We start from the raw sequence: 15,837 nt of genomic DNA, 5'->3' as shown, positions 1-15,837 counted from the left end.
ATTTATTATGACTTGTGGTAAAATGCATGGTTTATAAATTGACTGCTTAAGATTCTGAGGTTGATCGAACCTGCATAATATTGATAGTTTGCGGCATTGAAACCAAACTGTGGCAACGCAAGTGGCAAAATAAAGCTTTCCGTCACTAGTCTCAACTTTAGTCACAACTTTAGTCACAACTTTAGTCACAACTTTAGTCACAACTTTAGTCACAACTTTAGTGGCACCCTCTTAACTAACTGTCCCACGTAGTGTTGTCAAGACCAAGAGCCGGGAGTGATGTGAACCAGAACTACAGAGTAGACAACCTCCTCTCACCTGAGGATAAAGCCAGCATGGCTAGTCTGGCTGCTACAGCAAGTTGGAGACTTTCCAACTGGGACCATCTCACACATTATACTGGTCAGTTCTCTAATTTATTGGACCCAGATTTTAAATTAATGTCATCAATGTTTTGATTTTCGATAAAGATTGAAACACCCGCATGATAGAATTTAAACATGTTGCGCTCTTTTTTGTTCTTACTCTAATTCGAAGTGGCTCACTGTAATGTCAATACCTCATCTCACATGATATATCACATTACCTCACTGTAATGTCAATATCTCATAAACTTCAGATAAGATGGACATGAATTATCAAAAGAACTTCTTCTCCGCTGTAAGCGCTATTGAAAAGAAGGATTACCTGGCCGCTCAGGACCTTATCGACCAGTCTAGGTGAGTAATCAACAGAACCTTTTTCATCTTATAATTATTGCGGATTCAAAATCAACATGTTGGCATGGTATCCACCAAGCAAACTCATTGTTTTCATTTATTGTGGTAATTTCTGGACAACATACTTAACCGCTTGATAGCTCATGTATTTCAATAATAACTCCGCTAATTCTAGAGAAACGCTGGATCAGGAAATAACGGTGATTGTAAAGGAGGGATACCACCGACTGTACACTAAGATTGTAGATATGCACATGTTGAGTGAAATGGAGGAGGTGGTTGCTTTTAAGAAGGGGTTAGTTTTTAATTCTTTAAATAGTCTCTATGGATATAATAATATGTACTCAATCTTAAGTGTCCCTTTACATTCCTATTAAATCTTGCCTATTTTATTCTAGTGTATGTAATTCTACCCTATTTTCTTCTAATCTATTTTCTTCTACCGTTGTTTCTGAGAAATAGCAAATAATCCGACCTAAACATCACGTGACACACCACGTGACAGTTGACACATGACACACCACATGACACACCACGTGACACATACACACCACTTTTAGGTACTACTCTAACTGTCGGGAATACAAGACGGAGAGTGAAATGATTAAGAAACGAGACGAGAGGAAGGACAGGTTAGCAACTTGTTCAAAGGCTGTGAGCGTTGTTCCGGAGAACAAACTTAAAGGAAAATAAACTGAATCACTTTAACTGTTTCGCATGCATCCACCGGCCAGTGGTCACCCTTCTACTCAGTGCCTATTATGTGCTATTCCTACTTCCCGAGTAACTGTTGAAATGTCTGCCTCAACAGTCCTTTTGTAATCCAGGGACAAAAGAAATTCGCGGCATGTACGGAATCGCGATTTTTCCTATTATTTGCGACAAATTTCATGTATAGTTTAATATACCCTAAAATGTAATTCGCGGTATCGCGATTTTTGGCCAAAATAATCGCGAAATCATTTTGTCCCTGCTTTGTATGAATTTGGGACTCACATGAACCATTTTACATACACAGGTATAAATTAAATGTTTAGATTTGAAATGGGTTAAAAATAGCGCGAATCTCGTTAACCAAACATAATTTTAGGTTGCGGGAAGTATGGTGGCAGCGATTACAAGGCTGTCAGCGAAACGTCAACGATTGGTCTCGCATCCTGGAGGTCCACAAGTTGGTCCTCTCACCCAAGGAGGACGAAAGAGCTTGGTTAAAATTCAGCTCCATCGCCAGGCGAGATGGAAGACTGGATCTCTCTAAAAAGATTCTCCTAGATCTTATTGGTAAAGATCCTAGTAAATTCCAGGACTCAAACGAGTGGCTGGAATCCACACAGAGTCTCTCTCCCTACGTCGTGTACCAGTATTTGAAGTATCAGTGGAACGATTCTAGAGATGAAGATGGGAAGATACAAGCTTATCAGATGTTGAATTCCTACGTTAAACAAGGATTAGATAGAGTGGACAGGAGTTACTTCAGACAAGATATAAAGGATGACAGAAGACTGAGATCCAAGTACAAGCTGAAGCAAGGAATGTGGCTTTACAGTCTGAACGAAGGGAACCATTCTAACCCTAATCCAGCTGAGGGGACGCTAGAATTCTTCAGGGAAGCTAAAGAGATGGACAATAAGTGGTACAAGTCGTGGCACTTGTGGGCCATGATGAACTTCAACGCTGCACAACCTGAGAAACTGAAATCTCTAAAGGATGAGTTTAGAGTAGTCAACGAGCGGATCAAAGAACTGCAAGGAGTTCCTCATGATCTGGACGATGAAGACGAGGAAGATTTGGATGATGATGTAGATGATATAGATTCTGATGACGAAGTATCCGAGGGAGGTCATGATAGCTCCATCATAAGACTTCCCGATCCCTCTGCTAACGGCGACTCTGGACCAGAGGAGCCCGGCTCTGTTAACGAGATTATCCCTCTACCTCGGGAACCAAAAAGCGAACTCGAGAACGAGGAATTACAACGACTTCTCCTCACCAAGGACAGACTCTACAACGACATCACGTATAAGTACAGTCTGATAACTGCCGCAGTCAGTGGATTTATTGAGTCGATTACACTCTCTCTGGATACAAATCTTCTTCAAGACATCCTAAGACTGCTGACTCTCTGGTTTACCCACGGTAGCAACAGAGACGTTAGCGACGTGTTACAGAACGGAGTTATGAGGATACCCATAAAAACGTGGATGCAGGTGATCCCACAGTTGATAGCTCGTATAGACATGCCTGATAGGAGTGTAAGGGATCTGATCCACCAGGTGCTGAATGACGTGGGACGTGAGCACCCTCAAGCTCTGATCTACCCTCTGAGTGTGGCCAAGAGAAGCAGTGACTGTAGCCGGGGGGATTACGCTAAGAAGCTGCTTGATCTCATGACAGAACATACCCCACAAGTTGTACAGGAGGGTGTCATGTTCTCAAATGAGCTCATTAGGATCGCTATTTCCTGGAACGAGCAGTGGCATGAGGCTCTGGAGAAAGCAAGTAGTAAGTGGTTCCAAGAGAAGAATGCGAAAGGAATGTTCGAGATTCTGAGCCCCATGCACAAGCTTGTGAACCCCGAGTTTTCAAATCCTGATGCAGTGAACAATCTCACCGACCTTGAAAAGAGTTTCAAAAATGTCAACGGTAGTGACCTAGCAGAAGCATACGATTGGTGCAAACAATACAACAAATCCAAAGACTCAAAGGCCGAAGAATACATCCGACAAGCTTGGGATTGTTACTTTAAAGTTTACAAGAGGATTGGTCTGAGTATCAGCTCGATGAACACAGTCCGACTAGAGGACGCTTCTCCTATCCTTCTACACCAGGCACGAAGCATGGAACTTGTGGTGCCGGGAACCTATGATCCTGGGCAACCCATCATCAAGATCCACTCTATCAACCCCAGTGTCGGGGTAATCAAGAGCAAGATCCGACCTAGGAAGCTGAGCATGATTGGTAGTAACGGTAAAACCTACACCTTCCTTCTGAAGGGTAACGAAGATCTGAGACAAGACGAACGAGCGATGCAGCTCTTTGGACTTGTCAACTCACTTTTAGCTCACTCCCAGAAAACTGCACAACAAAACCTGTCCATCCAGAGGTACAGTGTCATTCCTCTTAGTCCACACTCAGGACTGTCCGGCTGGAGACCCCACAGTGACACCCTCCATCTCCTTATCAAGGAACACCGAGAGAGGAACAAAGTCACTCCAACCTTAGAGACTAAACTCTGCCAAAAGTTCTGTTTCTGTTACGAGAAACTGCCCCTGATGATGAAGATAGAGGTGTTTGAGGAGGTCTTGAACATTACAACAGGCGAGGATCTAGCTCTGATCCTGTACCAGCGCTCCCCGAGTGCCGAGGTGTGGTTTGAGCGGAGGAAGAATTACATCCTCTCTCACGCTGTTATGAGTATGGTGGGGTACATCCTGGGATTAGGAGACAGACATCCCAGTAATATCATGATGGACAGGAAGACAGGTACTGTATTCATTTGTTATTTTTAGTTTATTTTTGATAAAGCTGTTCCCCGACTATATGATATATTTTGGTGTTGTAATAATTGGGTGTTTTCTTCAAAATATTATTACCTGAGATGAAGAAAATCCACACTTACAACATTTCTAACATTTTCAGGAAACCTGATCCACTGTGATTTCGGAGAGTGTTTTGACGTGTCACGTGACAGGGAGAAGTACCCGGAGAAAGTTCCCTTCCGCCTTACCAGGATGATGCAGAAAGCTATGGAGGTTACCGGGATTCACGGCACATACACCATGACCTGTAACGATGTTATGGAGGTAATGTACTTTTCTATTCGTCTTAGCTTTACCCAAAAGCAAGCATCATGTCACATGTGGTACCATGATATGTGGTAGCATGATATGTGGTACCATGTGGTACCAAGATGACTTGCTACCCTGAGACAAATTGTTAATAAATTGCAAGTTACCACAAATTTCCCTTGCGATTTACTAACAGATATTCGCGATTTGTGGTACAATAATTTGCAGCTAACTGATAGATATGATGTTTAAAACCTCTTTACAACCACCACAATTATAATCGCACTTCTCGACATTGTATTGTGGCGGGCTATATTCGCTTTATCTTTGGGCTAACAGTTAGTAATGAAGAATTGCGGCGATTTGTTAACAACTGCTCTAGTACTGGTAGGAGATATCGCGCAAGACTTTTCTTGCGATCATATACTCTTGTTCCTAAGCAATCAGCAAACCATGAAATTCATATAAAGAAATTTAACTAAAATGGTAATTTGTTCAATCAGGTACTGAGAAATAACGAGAACAGCATCCTAGCCGTCCTGGAAACATTTGTGTATGATCCCTTGATCAACTGGAGGCTAGTTGAAGACTATGAAGTAGATGGACATGGAAGACAAATTCAGGTAAATATACCAGATATTATTCCTTTCGTTATTATGAGCTTACAGCAATGCAGCTATTCAAATTTAAATAATCTTCATAACTTTCTCGAAAAGATCTAAATCTATTATCACCAGGAACGAAATAACGAAACAAAGATCAACAAGAAAGCAGTTGAGATCCTTGAGAAAGTAAAGAAGAAGTTGACCGGATTTGATGACATAACTGAGAAGTATTTGGATGTGGAGAACCAGGTGCAGAGTTTGATAAAGCAGGCGACTGCTACTGAGAACCTGTGCCAACTGTACATGGGCTGGTGTCCCTTCTGGTAACTGGAGTTGTAAATCTTACAGCGTTGCTCAAGAATAGCTGGACTCAGGAATAGTTGGACCAGGAATAGTTGGACCAGGAAAAGTTGAACTCGGGAATAGTTGGACTGAAATATCATGACACAGGAACATGAAAACCTGATATAAATTGTCGCGTCGGACAAAATTATTTCATGGATTGTTAAATCATGAGGTACCGGCTTCTCCCCTTGTTTGAGCCATTTTTACATTTAATGGAATGAACGATGAACAGATCTCGTCTGTATATCCAAAGTGGATACGCTCTAAAAAGTGCCACACAAAAAATTAAAAAAAAAAGATTTAAAAAAAGAAGTACCACGAGAATCCCTGGGAAAAGCAATTTCCTGATTTTCAAGCTCCTTCTAATTCTCCTTGATTAATGGAGGCTTTTTGTAGTATTAATATTGATAATGATTTGTGTCGTAACTTTAAGTGATCATTTGTGTTGGATCTTAGTGTGGTAAGCTGAGCGACAGAGGGACAGTCGTGTCTTTATTAAAGTTTGATCTTTTGAACGTGTATGTGATCTTATAATCATTTACACTAGACCGTGTTTACCATTTTTAAAGAGCTTAAACCTGATAATATGAACATCATCCTTGATTATTTTATGTTATTTTAAAATTGTTGTCCATGATGGTTTAAATGAATGACAAATTACTACCAAAGTACGACCAATCACACAACAATTAGTGAGACTAGATTATCACGGTGTGCATGTGACTTATATTATCGGTTAAATTTGCTTGATTTTGTAGAGTGGTAACATGAGTTTAAATTATCCTTAATAAGGCTGCGTTCGTATCAATCTTGCGGGAAACGCATTCGAATAAACCATAGCAATATGTTATAAATCGATCGCGATGGCCGTTTCTTATATTTATAGTCAAAACAACTGCTTGCGTTGCAAGCCATTAATTCATTAATCAACATGTCTCTTTATTATTGGTATGTGATGTTACAACCTTTTCGTAATTCTATTTAGTGCGGCTCTGATTGTTCTTAGCATAAGGGTAATAATTTTTATTAAGTTATTTGAATTTTGGGAGCTTATTTTTATACTGTAACGTGAGCTTGTGTTGTGACTAAGACCCTATTGTTGGCAAACAAATTGAAATGACCAGTTTATGACCATGATAGACTTATAGTTTTGACTCTAAGTGACCCATGCTCTGGCGTATGAAGAGTGTACTTTCTTATTGTTGTGGACATATAAGTATAACAGGACATATGCCAGCGCGTGCGTGATGCAATGAAAAAGATGGCATAAAATATGCGTCTTTCCATTGCATCGTCAACTCCATTGTTCTATTAGGAAGTTTAACATGGGGTTAATATATTTAACATGTTTAACATGGGGTTAACATGTTCTCTATTCCGTATTCCATGTGGTCCAGAGAAAAGTGTATCGATCCTGAGCTGGAATTTGTCTCGTCAGTTGCGATGAAAAGACTAGCATTAATGTGCTTCTTTTCATCGCAGCGTAATATCTATTGTTCTGTAACCATGTTAAAAATGGGTTAACATGTTCTCTTTTCCATATTCAATGGAATCTGAAGTTATTTGTCTCTATCGTGAGCTGGAATTTTACTCGTAAGTTTGGAATGATCTGTATTTTTTAGCATTAAGCTGAGTTTTACGCTTAAAACTGCGATTGTTACCACTTACAGTACGCTATACTGTATGTGTTAATCTGTTATTCTTTTTCTGGAATGTTGGACATACTTTGAGGCCTGGACTTTATGAAAATCGGTAACTCATATAATATGATCACCTTTTGATCCTGATTCAAGTTCACCCACTTACTGTTTTAATCTACTGTTGAAGACATATGATACATATTACATTTTCAGACAATTTTTATTTTGAGTTCCAAGAATTCCACTAAAAGTAACCAGGTACCAAAACTGAATTATTCAAAACATAGCACTTAATTTATAATATTCCACCTACAAATGACTTTCGGAACAGCCTGGAACGTACTCGAAACTTTAATTGTAATGTTAGGGCTGATAATGAAAATAATATCAAGAGCCATGGTTACCGATTGGCCATTTCTAATAAATCTGATAAAGAATCCCTGTATTTTTGATTAATTAATAATGCTAGCACGGTGGGAGCGCAACATTGCTCCTTCATACCTAGTTGAACTTTAATTTTATGAATTGTTCTACTTTTAATTTCTTAATTATATCTCAATAATGATCCATGTCCATATTGTCCAAGGCTCAAGTATGTTCCCTATTGATTCTCTTACCGTTTGTTACATCAATAATGATTTGTATTTTCTAAAAAACGTATCAAAATTGTTTCATTTTTTAAATATCTGACCCATACCATTATTCTGACTTTAAAGTTCCTGAATGAATTTAACAACTAACAATGTCCACAGACTGAACATAGATGGTCACTATGCCGCCGTCTTGCTTCATTAAACATAACGTTAAACACAAGCTTTATAATTTAACATTTTAACAGATCTGAGATCAGTAGATCGCAAAATCATGCTCAGGGCAGCTCCTCTGCGTATCTGTGTAGCAAGTGAGGCTGAGATTGGTGTGATCCACTGAATATGTTATTATTTTCAGATCGTAGGTAGCACGCCGCTTACATATCTCTGACGTTAGGTCGCCGGAAACACCGCTGTACCGTCTGCTCCTCCTCAAAGGCAAGGCCGACAGAGGAACTGATAATAGCGCCCTGATCACTTCGGCAAGTAAAACTGTAACTGTGATTCAATCTGGTTTTGGGAGGTCTGATCGTGTAATTCTATTGTTCACTAAATAAATCACCAGCACTTTTTAAAATTCTAGGAGCGCGCGTCACGTGGTATTAATATTATATCGAGCACAATGTGTTCACCGCTTGCTTGTCAGATTCTGTATTTCACTGTAGGCTGTAGTTTGTTTATTGTTTCGATGCGATATTATGTGTGCTACTCAGTTTATCGACTGTGGCTATCGGTCTTATATGTCTGATTTGTCTGATTGATCTTGGTGTTACGGCGGCAGTGCCTTCTTGTTACCTGTTCTCCGCAGAAAATCAGTTCGTTTTTTAATAAATAAAACTTTGAATACATGACTGAACTGCAGTCGTGCTCATTGTAGACTTCGCACTCAGCATGCACTTTCAAGTATTAGCTGGATTGCTCACTAATCGTTATACAATTGCTCTGCTTCTTGGACAAAAAACATATTAGGAAGGAACCGCACAACTATTCATACATGAAAGGAAAGTATCGACGAATATTAATTATTTCTCCGATCATTGTGTATTCTTTGCACGCTCTCTCGGTCTACAATCTGAATAGCTTTTCCTGGAAAATGGTGAGTTCAAACTTTAATTAGGGGTCCCGGGTCGTTCACATATAACGTTATTACAGAGGGTGAGGGAGGGGTTTCTATTTTGTAAATAATAACGCTAGTGTAATTTTTACACAATAGCTATGTGCAAAACGTATTAGTATTACGTAGGGGGGAGGGGGGGGTGTTCAAAATGGCAAAAAATTACTATGTAATGTGCGAACGACCCCTTAATAACTTTCGAATAATAACATATAACAGCTTCCTTGACCTTAGTTCCACGAGTTCCTTAGTACCACGAGCCTCTTCTAGTATCCGTACATAGTAACATGTCATTCTGATAAGATTAAAACATCAACACATCTCTATACAACTACAAGTTGTAGAGAAAATAAAACAAATGTACGCACGCTAGGGACACCTTATCTCTTGCAGCTGATTTATTGAATCCTACTTTAACTGTGTAACTCGATAGTGCGACGGTGCTGCTCTAATGAATAAAAAGCTCTGTTATTTGTATCTTCTAGCGCAGCTGACTGTTAATGCAAATTAAATTTCATCGCAGATTTTGCGAATTATTCCAATATTCATTGAATTGGTTACTCGCAACATGATTATTTCTTTGAAATACATTATTTTTTGAAACCAGACTTCAATGTAGGCCATAGGTTTTACACTTTCATTGATCACGCGACAAATTCCATCGGATAAATAGCGTCTAGGACCGTTGTTATTACTCATTACATTCGAATAATTTCATGTCGCCTGTAATAAACACATTACCTACATCATTTTGGCTCTTGTATTATCAAAGCGACAGTTGTACTTACCTTACTTATATCGATATTTGGAAATAACCCGCATTGAACGTTTGTCCTGGATATTTTCTAAAAAGTTTGACATAATATGTTAGATCAGAATGCAGAAGTTATACTGTCTACAGTACATTCTAAAATTATGTTGAAACATAGCCTACAAATTCTCTCCCTGCGTTTGCGACAGAAATTCGCATCAGTGATCAGGTCATTTAGAAAAATTTAGCAATCTTCGATTTCTGATATTTTGTTCATACTAGCTACGAGTTTGGATTTTGCTTTTCATCAAATGTAGCGGAACCAGATCCGATTAACATCTAACACTTAGTTCCCAAGGATGAGCAACAATCACGGCGCAGAATTGAGTATTGAAGAGATCGCTCGACTCTCTCAACTCGAATATACGCACGACGAGGAGGAAAGTTGTGATATGAAGAAGACAATCCTCGTGTGGGGACTTCCTGGTCCCCAGGCTAGCAGTGTTGCTATTGCTCTAGTTGGTTAGTGTTACGGCTTTAATCTGGTCCCCAGGCTAGGAATGCAGCTATTAGTGTTAGGCCTAGGGGGCTGTGGGGGTTGTTAGCTGTTTCTGTATTTTTCAGAAGGGCTCTGCTGTAAAAATAAAACTCGTTATTGTTTTTTTGCCGTTTTTTGCTCCGAACTAATGAAGACTGTTTCTCAGGTAACCCACTTTTCACTGTCAGAGGAATTTTTAACAAGAATTGTCCTGAGGTGGCGCGTTTTCAACAAATGGGAGTTGAATCTGAAATTGTGGAAATCTCTGAAAAGTTAGAGCCCTTCTTAATTGATTGTTTTCTTCCAAATATCTTTGTACTCTATCGTCTACAAGCAATATTGCAATATATCAATCGTACGTTTTTGCTTGTTCAAAAGTCAAGTTTACAGTAAACAAACATTTAGAATGTCGTTATAATGAGTCGATGAAGTGATTATTATTCACGTTGTTTTATCCTATTATAAAAGTTTACGCTGATTTCAGAGGGCCTATTCCGATAATAAAGCTAAACAACGTGTTTCGGGACGTGTACGGAGTGTTCTTTGTCACGAACGATATTGATCCTCTTCTACCAATGAGAAGAGAGATGGAGGTAGAGTCATTAACATTATCAGTATCATTAACATAACAATTAACATCAAACTAACATCATCAGTACCTATCTCTTAAAATGTCAATCTTACATTATCTTTTCTAGTATACTGTTTCTTTTTTCTTATCATGTTGACCATCTCATCTTATTTCAAATTTCTAAGTAGTTGATGTTATCGCCTCTGTTATCAATGAGATGGTTTCTATAATTAGATCTTGAATCCTTTGTTGAAGTCACAGTGCATGCAGATGTGAGAAAAGTATCTTTGACCTTTGTAACTAAAATGTACCGAATAATTAGGATGCGTCCTAAAATTTCGCCGTCAAAGCTGATGCACTCTTTGTCAAAAATAAGATAAAAGCTTATTAAAGCAATTCTAAGTACATAAAATCAATTCTAAAGTATATTCATGATCAGGTCGGTGTGAAGTTGGCGGAAATGTGCGAGAGACTCCGCATAAAGCATGTGATATACTCTGCAGTTGACTTCGTTTATAGAATAACAGGCAACAGGTATGACCGAAGAATTCCAATGATTACATAGCATTCCTCAACACTTACTCAATCCTAGCTTAGCAGCCGTCCATGTAACTTAATTTATGGAATTTTGTCTCAATTCCTCAGTAACTTGAATTGGGGTATCCTTGATATCGAATATCCTGTGCCAGGTGTTCAAGATATGACGGTAAAGGAGAAATAGAGTACCAGATGAAGGGGATGGGGTTACCTCTGACAGTCTTAAAACTACCGCTCTCTTACGATTACCTCGTTAACACCCTCATACCAACTCGTCAGGGCAGGTCTCTTATTTATCTTTTTAACTGGCCTCCATCTCTAGCCCTACAACCTTTAGTCCCACAACTTTATTAGCCCCACAACTTTATTAGCCCCACAATCTTTAGCCCCACAACATCCAACCCCACAACTTTATTAGCCCCACAATCTCCAGCCCCACAACATCCAACCCCATAACTTTATTAGTCCCACAATCTCCAGCCCCACAACATCCAACCCCACAACTTTATTAGTCCCACAATCTCCAGCCCCACAACATCCAACCCCACGACTTTGTTCAAGTTATTAGCTCCACAACCTCCAGCCCCACAACCTCATTCCCTAAGACATTAGGTAGGATTATGAGTTAAGTCCCTGCAGTAGGCAGTATTTCCGACAAATCTCAATATGACTAAATTAACTTTCAAACAAGTTTTTTTTTATCGAGACTTCATCTTGGATATTGTTTTGGAAGCAGCTGACGGTGAATTTTTAATTGATCGTCATACTTCAGTGACTACGTGTTTACGGGGATAGTGGATAGTAAGCTGGATTTTGACGTGATGAACTACTCTGACATAGGTAAATCGGGTTCAAATTAATCGAAATTGTGAGAAATATTTGTGAGGAAAAAAGTGCCTTGTCCGACAAAGATGCATCATGTGCAGTAGTTGTATTCTCCCCCGACTTGATTGCACAATGCACATTGCACAATAATGGGTTACTATGCACTAATTTAAACTAGCATTTATATTGTCCTATTATATTCATTGACTTTTCCAATTTGTTGGTGGCATGTACTCATGGGATACATTTATCCGCCCCAATTTGTTGTGTTAGACTTTAAGTATAAAGGGGGGGGTGTCACGTCCGTCTATGTCCGCTTGTCTCATAGAATCCAAAAAGGACAGGACATAGGCGGACATAGGCGGACATAGGCGGACATAGGCGGACATAGACGGACATAGACGGACATAGGCGGACATAGGCGGACATTAATGGACACCTAAATACTAAATAAAATGTTCAATTTTTGCTGTTATAGGGGGATCATGTTTTTTGTCCGTTCGGTACCCTATGAGTATTGCTGAAAGCACAGTGTAAGGCCTTTTTTCAAAACGGACAGGACATAGGCGGACATAGGCGGACATAGGCGGACATAGACGGACATAGGCGGACATAGGCGGACATAGACGGACATAGGCGGACATAGGCGGACATAGGCGGACATTAATGGACACCTAAATTACTAAATAAAATGTTCGATTTTTGCTGTTATAGGGGGATCATGTTTTTTGTCCGTTCGGTACCCTATATTTTCAAAACGGACAAAAATAGAGCGGACAAAAACGGACAAAAATAGTCAAAAACGGACAAAAATGGAAATAACATTTAGATGCTTCCTCCTCCTACTGTTCCTCCTCCTCCCCCTGGGTCTTCCTGATCTTCCTCAGTCCTCTTCCTCCTCCCCTCCTCAGTCCTCCTCCTACTCCTCCTCCTCGTCCTCAGTCCTCCTCATCAGTCCTCAACAGTCCTCCTCCTCCCCAGTCCTCCTCCTCCTCCTGAGTCCTCCTCCTGGGTCCTCCTCCTGGGTCCTTCTCCTCCTCTTCATCCTCCTCCTCTTCCTCCTCAGTCCTCAGTCCTCCTCAGTCCTCCTCCTCATCCTTCTCCTCAGTCCTCCACCCTCCTCCTCAGTCCTCCCCCAGTCCCCCTCCTCCTCCTCCTATTCAGTCCTCCTCCTCCTCCTCCTCCTTCTCAGTCCTCCTCAGTCCTCCTCCTCCTCCTCCTGCTCTTCCCTCTCAGTCATCCTCCTCAGCCATCCTCCTGAGTCCTCCTCCTCAGTCCTCCTCCTCCTGGGTCCTCCTCCTCCTCTTCATCCTCCTCCTCTTCCTCCTCGGTCCTCCTCCTCCTGAGTCCTCCTCATCCTTCTCATCAGTCCTCCTCCTCCCCAGTCCTCTCCCAGTCCCCTTCCTTCTCCTCCTCCTATTCAGTTCTCCTCAGTCCTCCTTCTCATTTCTCCTAAGTCCTCCTCCTGAGTCCTCCTCCTGAGTCCTCCTCCTCTTCCTTCTGAGTCCTCCTCCTGAGTCCTCCTCCTCCTCCCTCTCAGTCATCCTCCTCAGTCATCCTCCTCAGCCATCCTCCCCAGCCATCCTCCTCTGCCATCCTCCTCAGTACTCCTCAGTCCTCCTCCTTCTCAGTCATCGTCAGTCCTCCTCCTCAGTCCTCCTCAGTCCTCCTCCTCCTCCTGGGTCCTCCTCCTCCTCCTCCTCCTGGGTCCTCCTGGGTCTTCCTGATCCTCCCCAGTCCTCTTCCTCCTCCCCTCCTCAGTCCTCCTCCTACTCCTCAGTCCTCCTCATCAATCCTCAACAGTTCTCCTCGTCCCCAGTCCTCCTCCTCCTGGGGCCTTTTCCTGGGTCCTCCTCCTGGGTCCTCCTCCTCCTGGGTCCTCCTCCTCCTGGGTCCTCCTTCTCCTCCTCAGTCCTTCTCCTCCTCCTCCTCAGTCCTCTTCCTCCTCTTCCTCCTCCTCCTCCCTCTCAGTCATCCTCCTCAGCCATCCTCCTCAGCCATCCTCCTCAGTCCTCCTCCTTCTCAGTCCTCCTCCTGAGTCATCCTCCTCAGTTCTCCTCCTCCTCCTCCTAGGTCCTCCTTCTGGGTCCTCCTCCTCCTCCTCCTGGGTCTTCCTGATCCTTCTCCTCCCTCTCAGTCATCCTCCTCAGTCATCCTCCTCAGTCATCTTCCTCAGCCATCCTCCTCAGCCATCCTCCTCAGTACTCTTCAGTACTCTTCAGTACTCTTCAGTCCTCAAAATGTTTGTCCGCTAATGTCCACTAATGTCCGCTAATGTCCACCAATGTCCGTCCGGGTCCGCCAATGTCCGTCCGAGTCCGCCAATGTCCGTCCGAGTCCGCCAATGTCCGTCCGAGTCCGCCAATGTCCGTCCGTGTCCGCCAATGTCCCAAAAAACACGTCCGTTGTCTCATAGAATCCAAAAAGGACAGGACATAGGCGGACATAGACGGACATGACACCCCCCCCTATAAAGTACGTTTAAGTTTGATATGGTTAATTAAGTTTAACGAAAGATTAATTCAAACAATTACGGAAGGGGAGATGGAAAGTTATTTATACTTATTGCAACTTCAAATATTTACCTAGGACCTGTTGTAAAATTGGCATTCGAAAGACCGAACATATTCATCGGCAAGACTATTGGACTGACGGTGGATCGGATTGATATAAATAAGTTCGTCCAACTAATGACGGAAGTTTTCAAAGAGACCAAAATAGATTGGCGCTATGAAAAGGTATGGAAATAGGATTCGGTTTACCCAATACCCATACTGTTGAATCAAGAGAATGAATCCTCGTGTTTCATTTATAACGTCTCCTTAACTTGAAAAGTTTCTGTTGATATTTATGCTGGCTGCTCCATAATTAAGGTCAATTGAGTTTCTACCCCACTTTAATCTCCACACTACTTGAATCCCATCTCCATCCAGTTATCGTGGAAGGAGTATCAGCGGGACAAGAAAAATAACAGGGAACTAGCGACTCTACTCGACTTCCACTGCAACTACGCTCCGCTACGTGACGTCAGAACCATGCAGGCTTTAAATCCAAATGTGCAGACTTTCTCAGAATACATCAGTGCCAATCAGAAACGACTCACTAAACTTTTCAAGTTGGTCAAGACGTGAACGATTTGTTGAGCAATTTGAGCTCGGGTTTGTTAGTCCTAGTACCCTAGATTGGGAAGAAGATAAAATGGATATCATGAAAGAAGGTTATGAAATATGAATTGATAAGTCTAGAAAGGTTTGACAAGATGAACGAATGCATTTTATACGATCTAATTTAAGCATGGACTGAGGCTTCTGTGATACTAAATATTGGGATTTCAGATTAGTGGTCGTTCACATATTACGTTATCGCTGAGGGAGAGGTTCCAAAACGCTAGTGTAATTTCAACACAATAGCTATGTGTAAAACTGATTACAGCGGGGGTTAAAAATTGGTCAAAAGGTTGGTCAATATTATGTGAACGACCCAATACTGATTACTGTAAACATTTCCAAATACTTGATCCTTTGATAAATAGAATGTCTACTGGCATTAGTCGATCTGGTGCGACTATAATGCGGCAAAATTTAAAAGAAGGCTGTATGATTTAAACTATTATCTGAACCTCCAACTCCTCTTGGAAATATATAAAATCTTATGTACAAGTTCCATAAAGAGTGCAATTTAATTTTTATTACGAATATCCTGGCAAAACAGCCCTCGGACATGAAATGAAACAACATGAACAAGATATATATATAATATGGGGAAATATGGTACATATTTCCTAAAATAACGGAAACTTTAGTAGCTTGTTTAT

At 41.1% G+C, this 15,837-nt stretch overlaps 2 protein-coding genes across 4 annotated transcripts in view; both read left to right on the top strand.

Moving 5' to 3' along the window:
- Window positions 1-7,752, top strand: part of LOC134813339 (serine/threonine-protein kinase mTOR-like) — a 45,611-nt gene extending 37,859 nt beyond the window's left edge. Inside the window, exons 31-38 of the mRNA XM_063821038.1 lie at window positions 253-402; window positions 620-719; window positions 895-1,014; window positions 1,280-1,351; window positions 1,810-4,202; window positions 4,359-4,522; window positions 5,011-5,130; window positions 5,245-7,752. Of these exons, the coding sequence (XP_063677108.1) occupies window positions 253-402; window positions 620-719; window positions 895-1,014; window positions 1,280-1,351; window positions 1,810-4,202; window positions 4,359-4,522; window positions 5,011-5,130; window positions 5,245-5,439 (3,314 nt within the window). The 3' untranslated portion in view covers window positions 5,440-7,752. The remainder of the gene's footprint in view (window positions 1-252; window positions 403-619; window positions 720-894; window positions 1,015-1,279; window positions 1,352-1,809; window positions 4,203-4,358; window positions 4,523-5,010; window positions 5,131-5,244) is intronic.
- A 326-nt stretch (window positions 7,753-8,078) lies between these two features.
- Window positions 8,079-15,692, top strand: LOC134813345 (nmrA-like family domain-containing protein 1). 3 transcript variants are annotated; one of them, XM_063821045.1, is made up of 9 exons: window positions 8,079-8,169; window positions 9,911-10,074; window positions 10,257-10,362; window positions 10,575-10,683; window positions 11,101-11,195; window positions 11,351-11,482; window positions 11,971-12,038; window positions 14,613-14,761; window positions 14,957-15,692. In XM_063821045.1, the coding sequence occupies exons 2-9, from the start codon at window positions 9,912-9,914 to the stop codon at window positions 15,152-15,154; spliced, it is 1,020 nt and encodes a 339-aa protein (XP_063677115.1). In that variant the 5' UTR covers window positions 8,079-8,169; window position 9,911; the 3' UTR covers window positions 15,155-15,692. The 3 variants fall into 3 exon arrangements, with proteins under 3 accessions (XP_063677115.1, XP_063677114.1, XP_063677113.1); XM_063821044.1 differs by lacking the exon at window positions 8,079-8,169 and adding an exon at window positions 8,709-8,783; XM_063821043.1 differs by lacking the exon at window positions 8,079-8,169 and adding an exon at window positions 9,641-9,781.
- The last annotated feature ends 145 nt before the right edge of the window (window positions 15,693-15,837 follow it).

The sequence above is a fragment of the Bolinopsis microptera genome, chromosome 3 (genome assembly GCF_026151205.1).
Source record: "Bolinopsis microptera isolate Bmic1 chromosome 3, MBARI_Bmic_1.0, whole genome shotgun sequence".
NCBI classification, from domain to species: Eukaryota; Metazoa; Ctenophora; class Tentaculata; order Lobata; family Bolinopsidae; genus Bolinopsis; species Bolinopsis microptera.
The sequence above is the reverse complement of the archived record's forward strand: the minus strand, read 5'-3'. Positions and strand labels throughout refer to the sequence as shown.

What these genes read in the sequence shown, in the direction of transcription:
- LOC134813345 (XM_063821043.1), top strand. Translation starts at nt 9,666, where the DNA reads ATGTTAGATCAGAATGCAGAAGTTATACTGTCTACAGTACATTCTAAA. An exon ending in ATTGTGGAAATCTCTGAAAA is followed by an intron (nt 10,363 to 10,574) that starts GTTAGAGCCCTT and finishes CGCTGATTTCAG; the next exon opens with AGGGCCTATTCCGATAATAA. An exon ending in ATACCAACTCGTCAGGGCAG is followed by an intron (nt 11,483 to 11,970) that starts GTCTCTTATTTA and finishes GTCATACTTCAG; the next exon opens with TGACTACGTGTTTACGGGGA.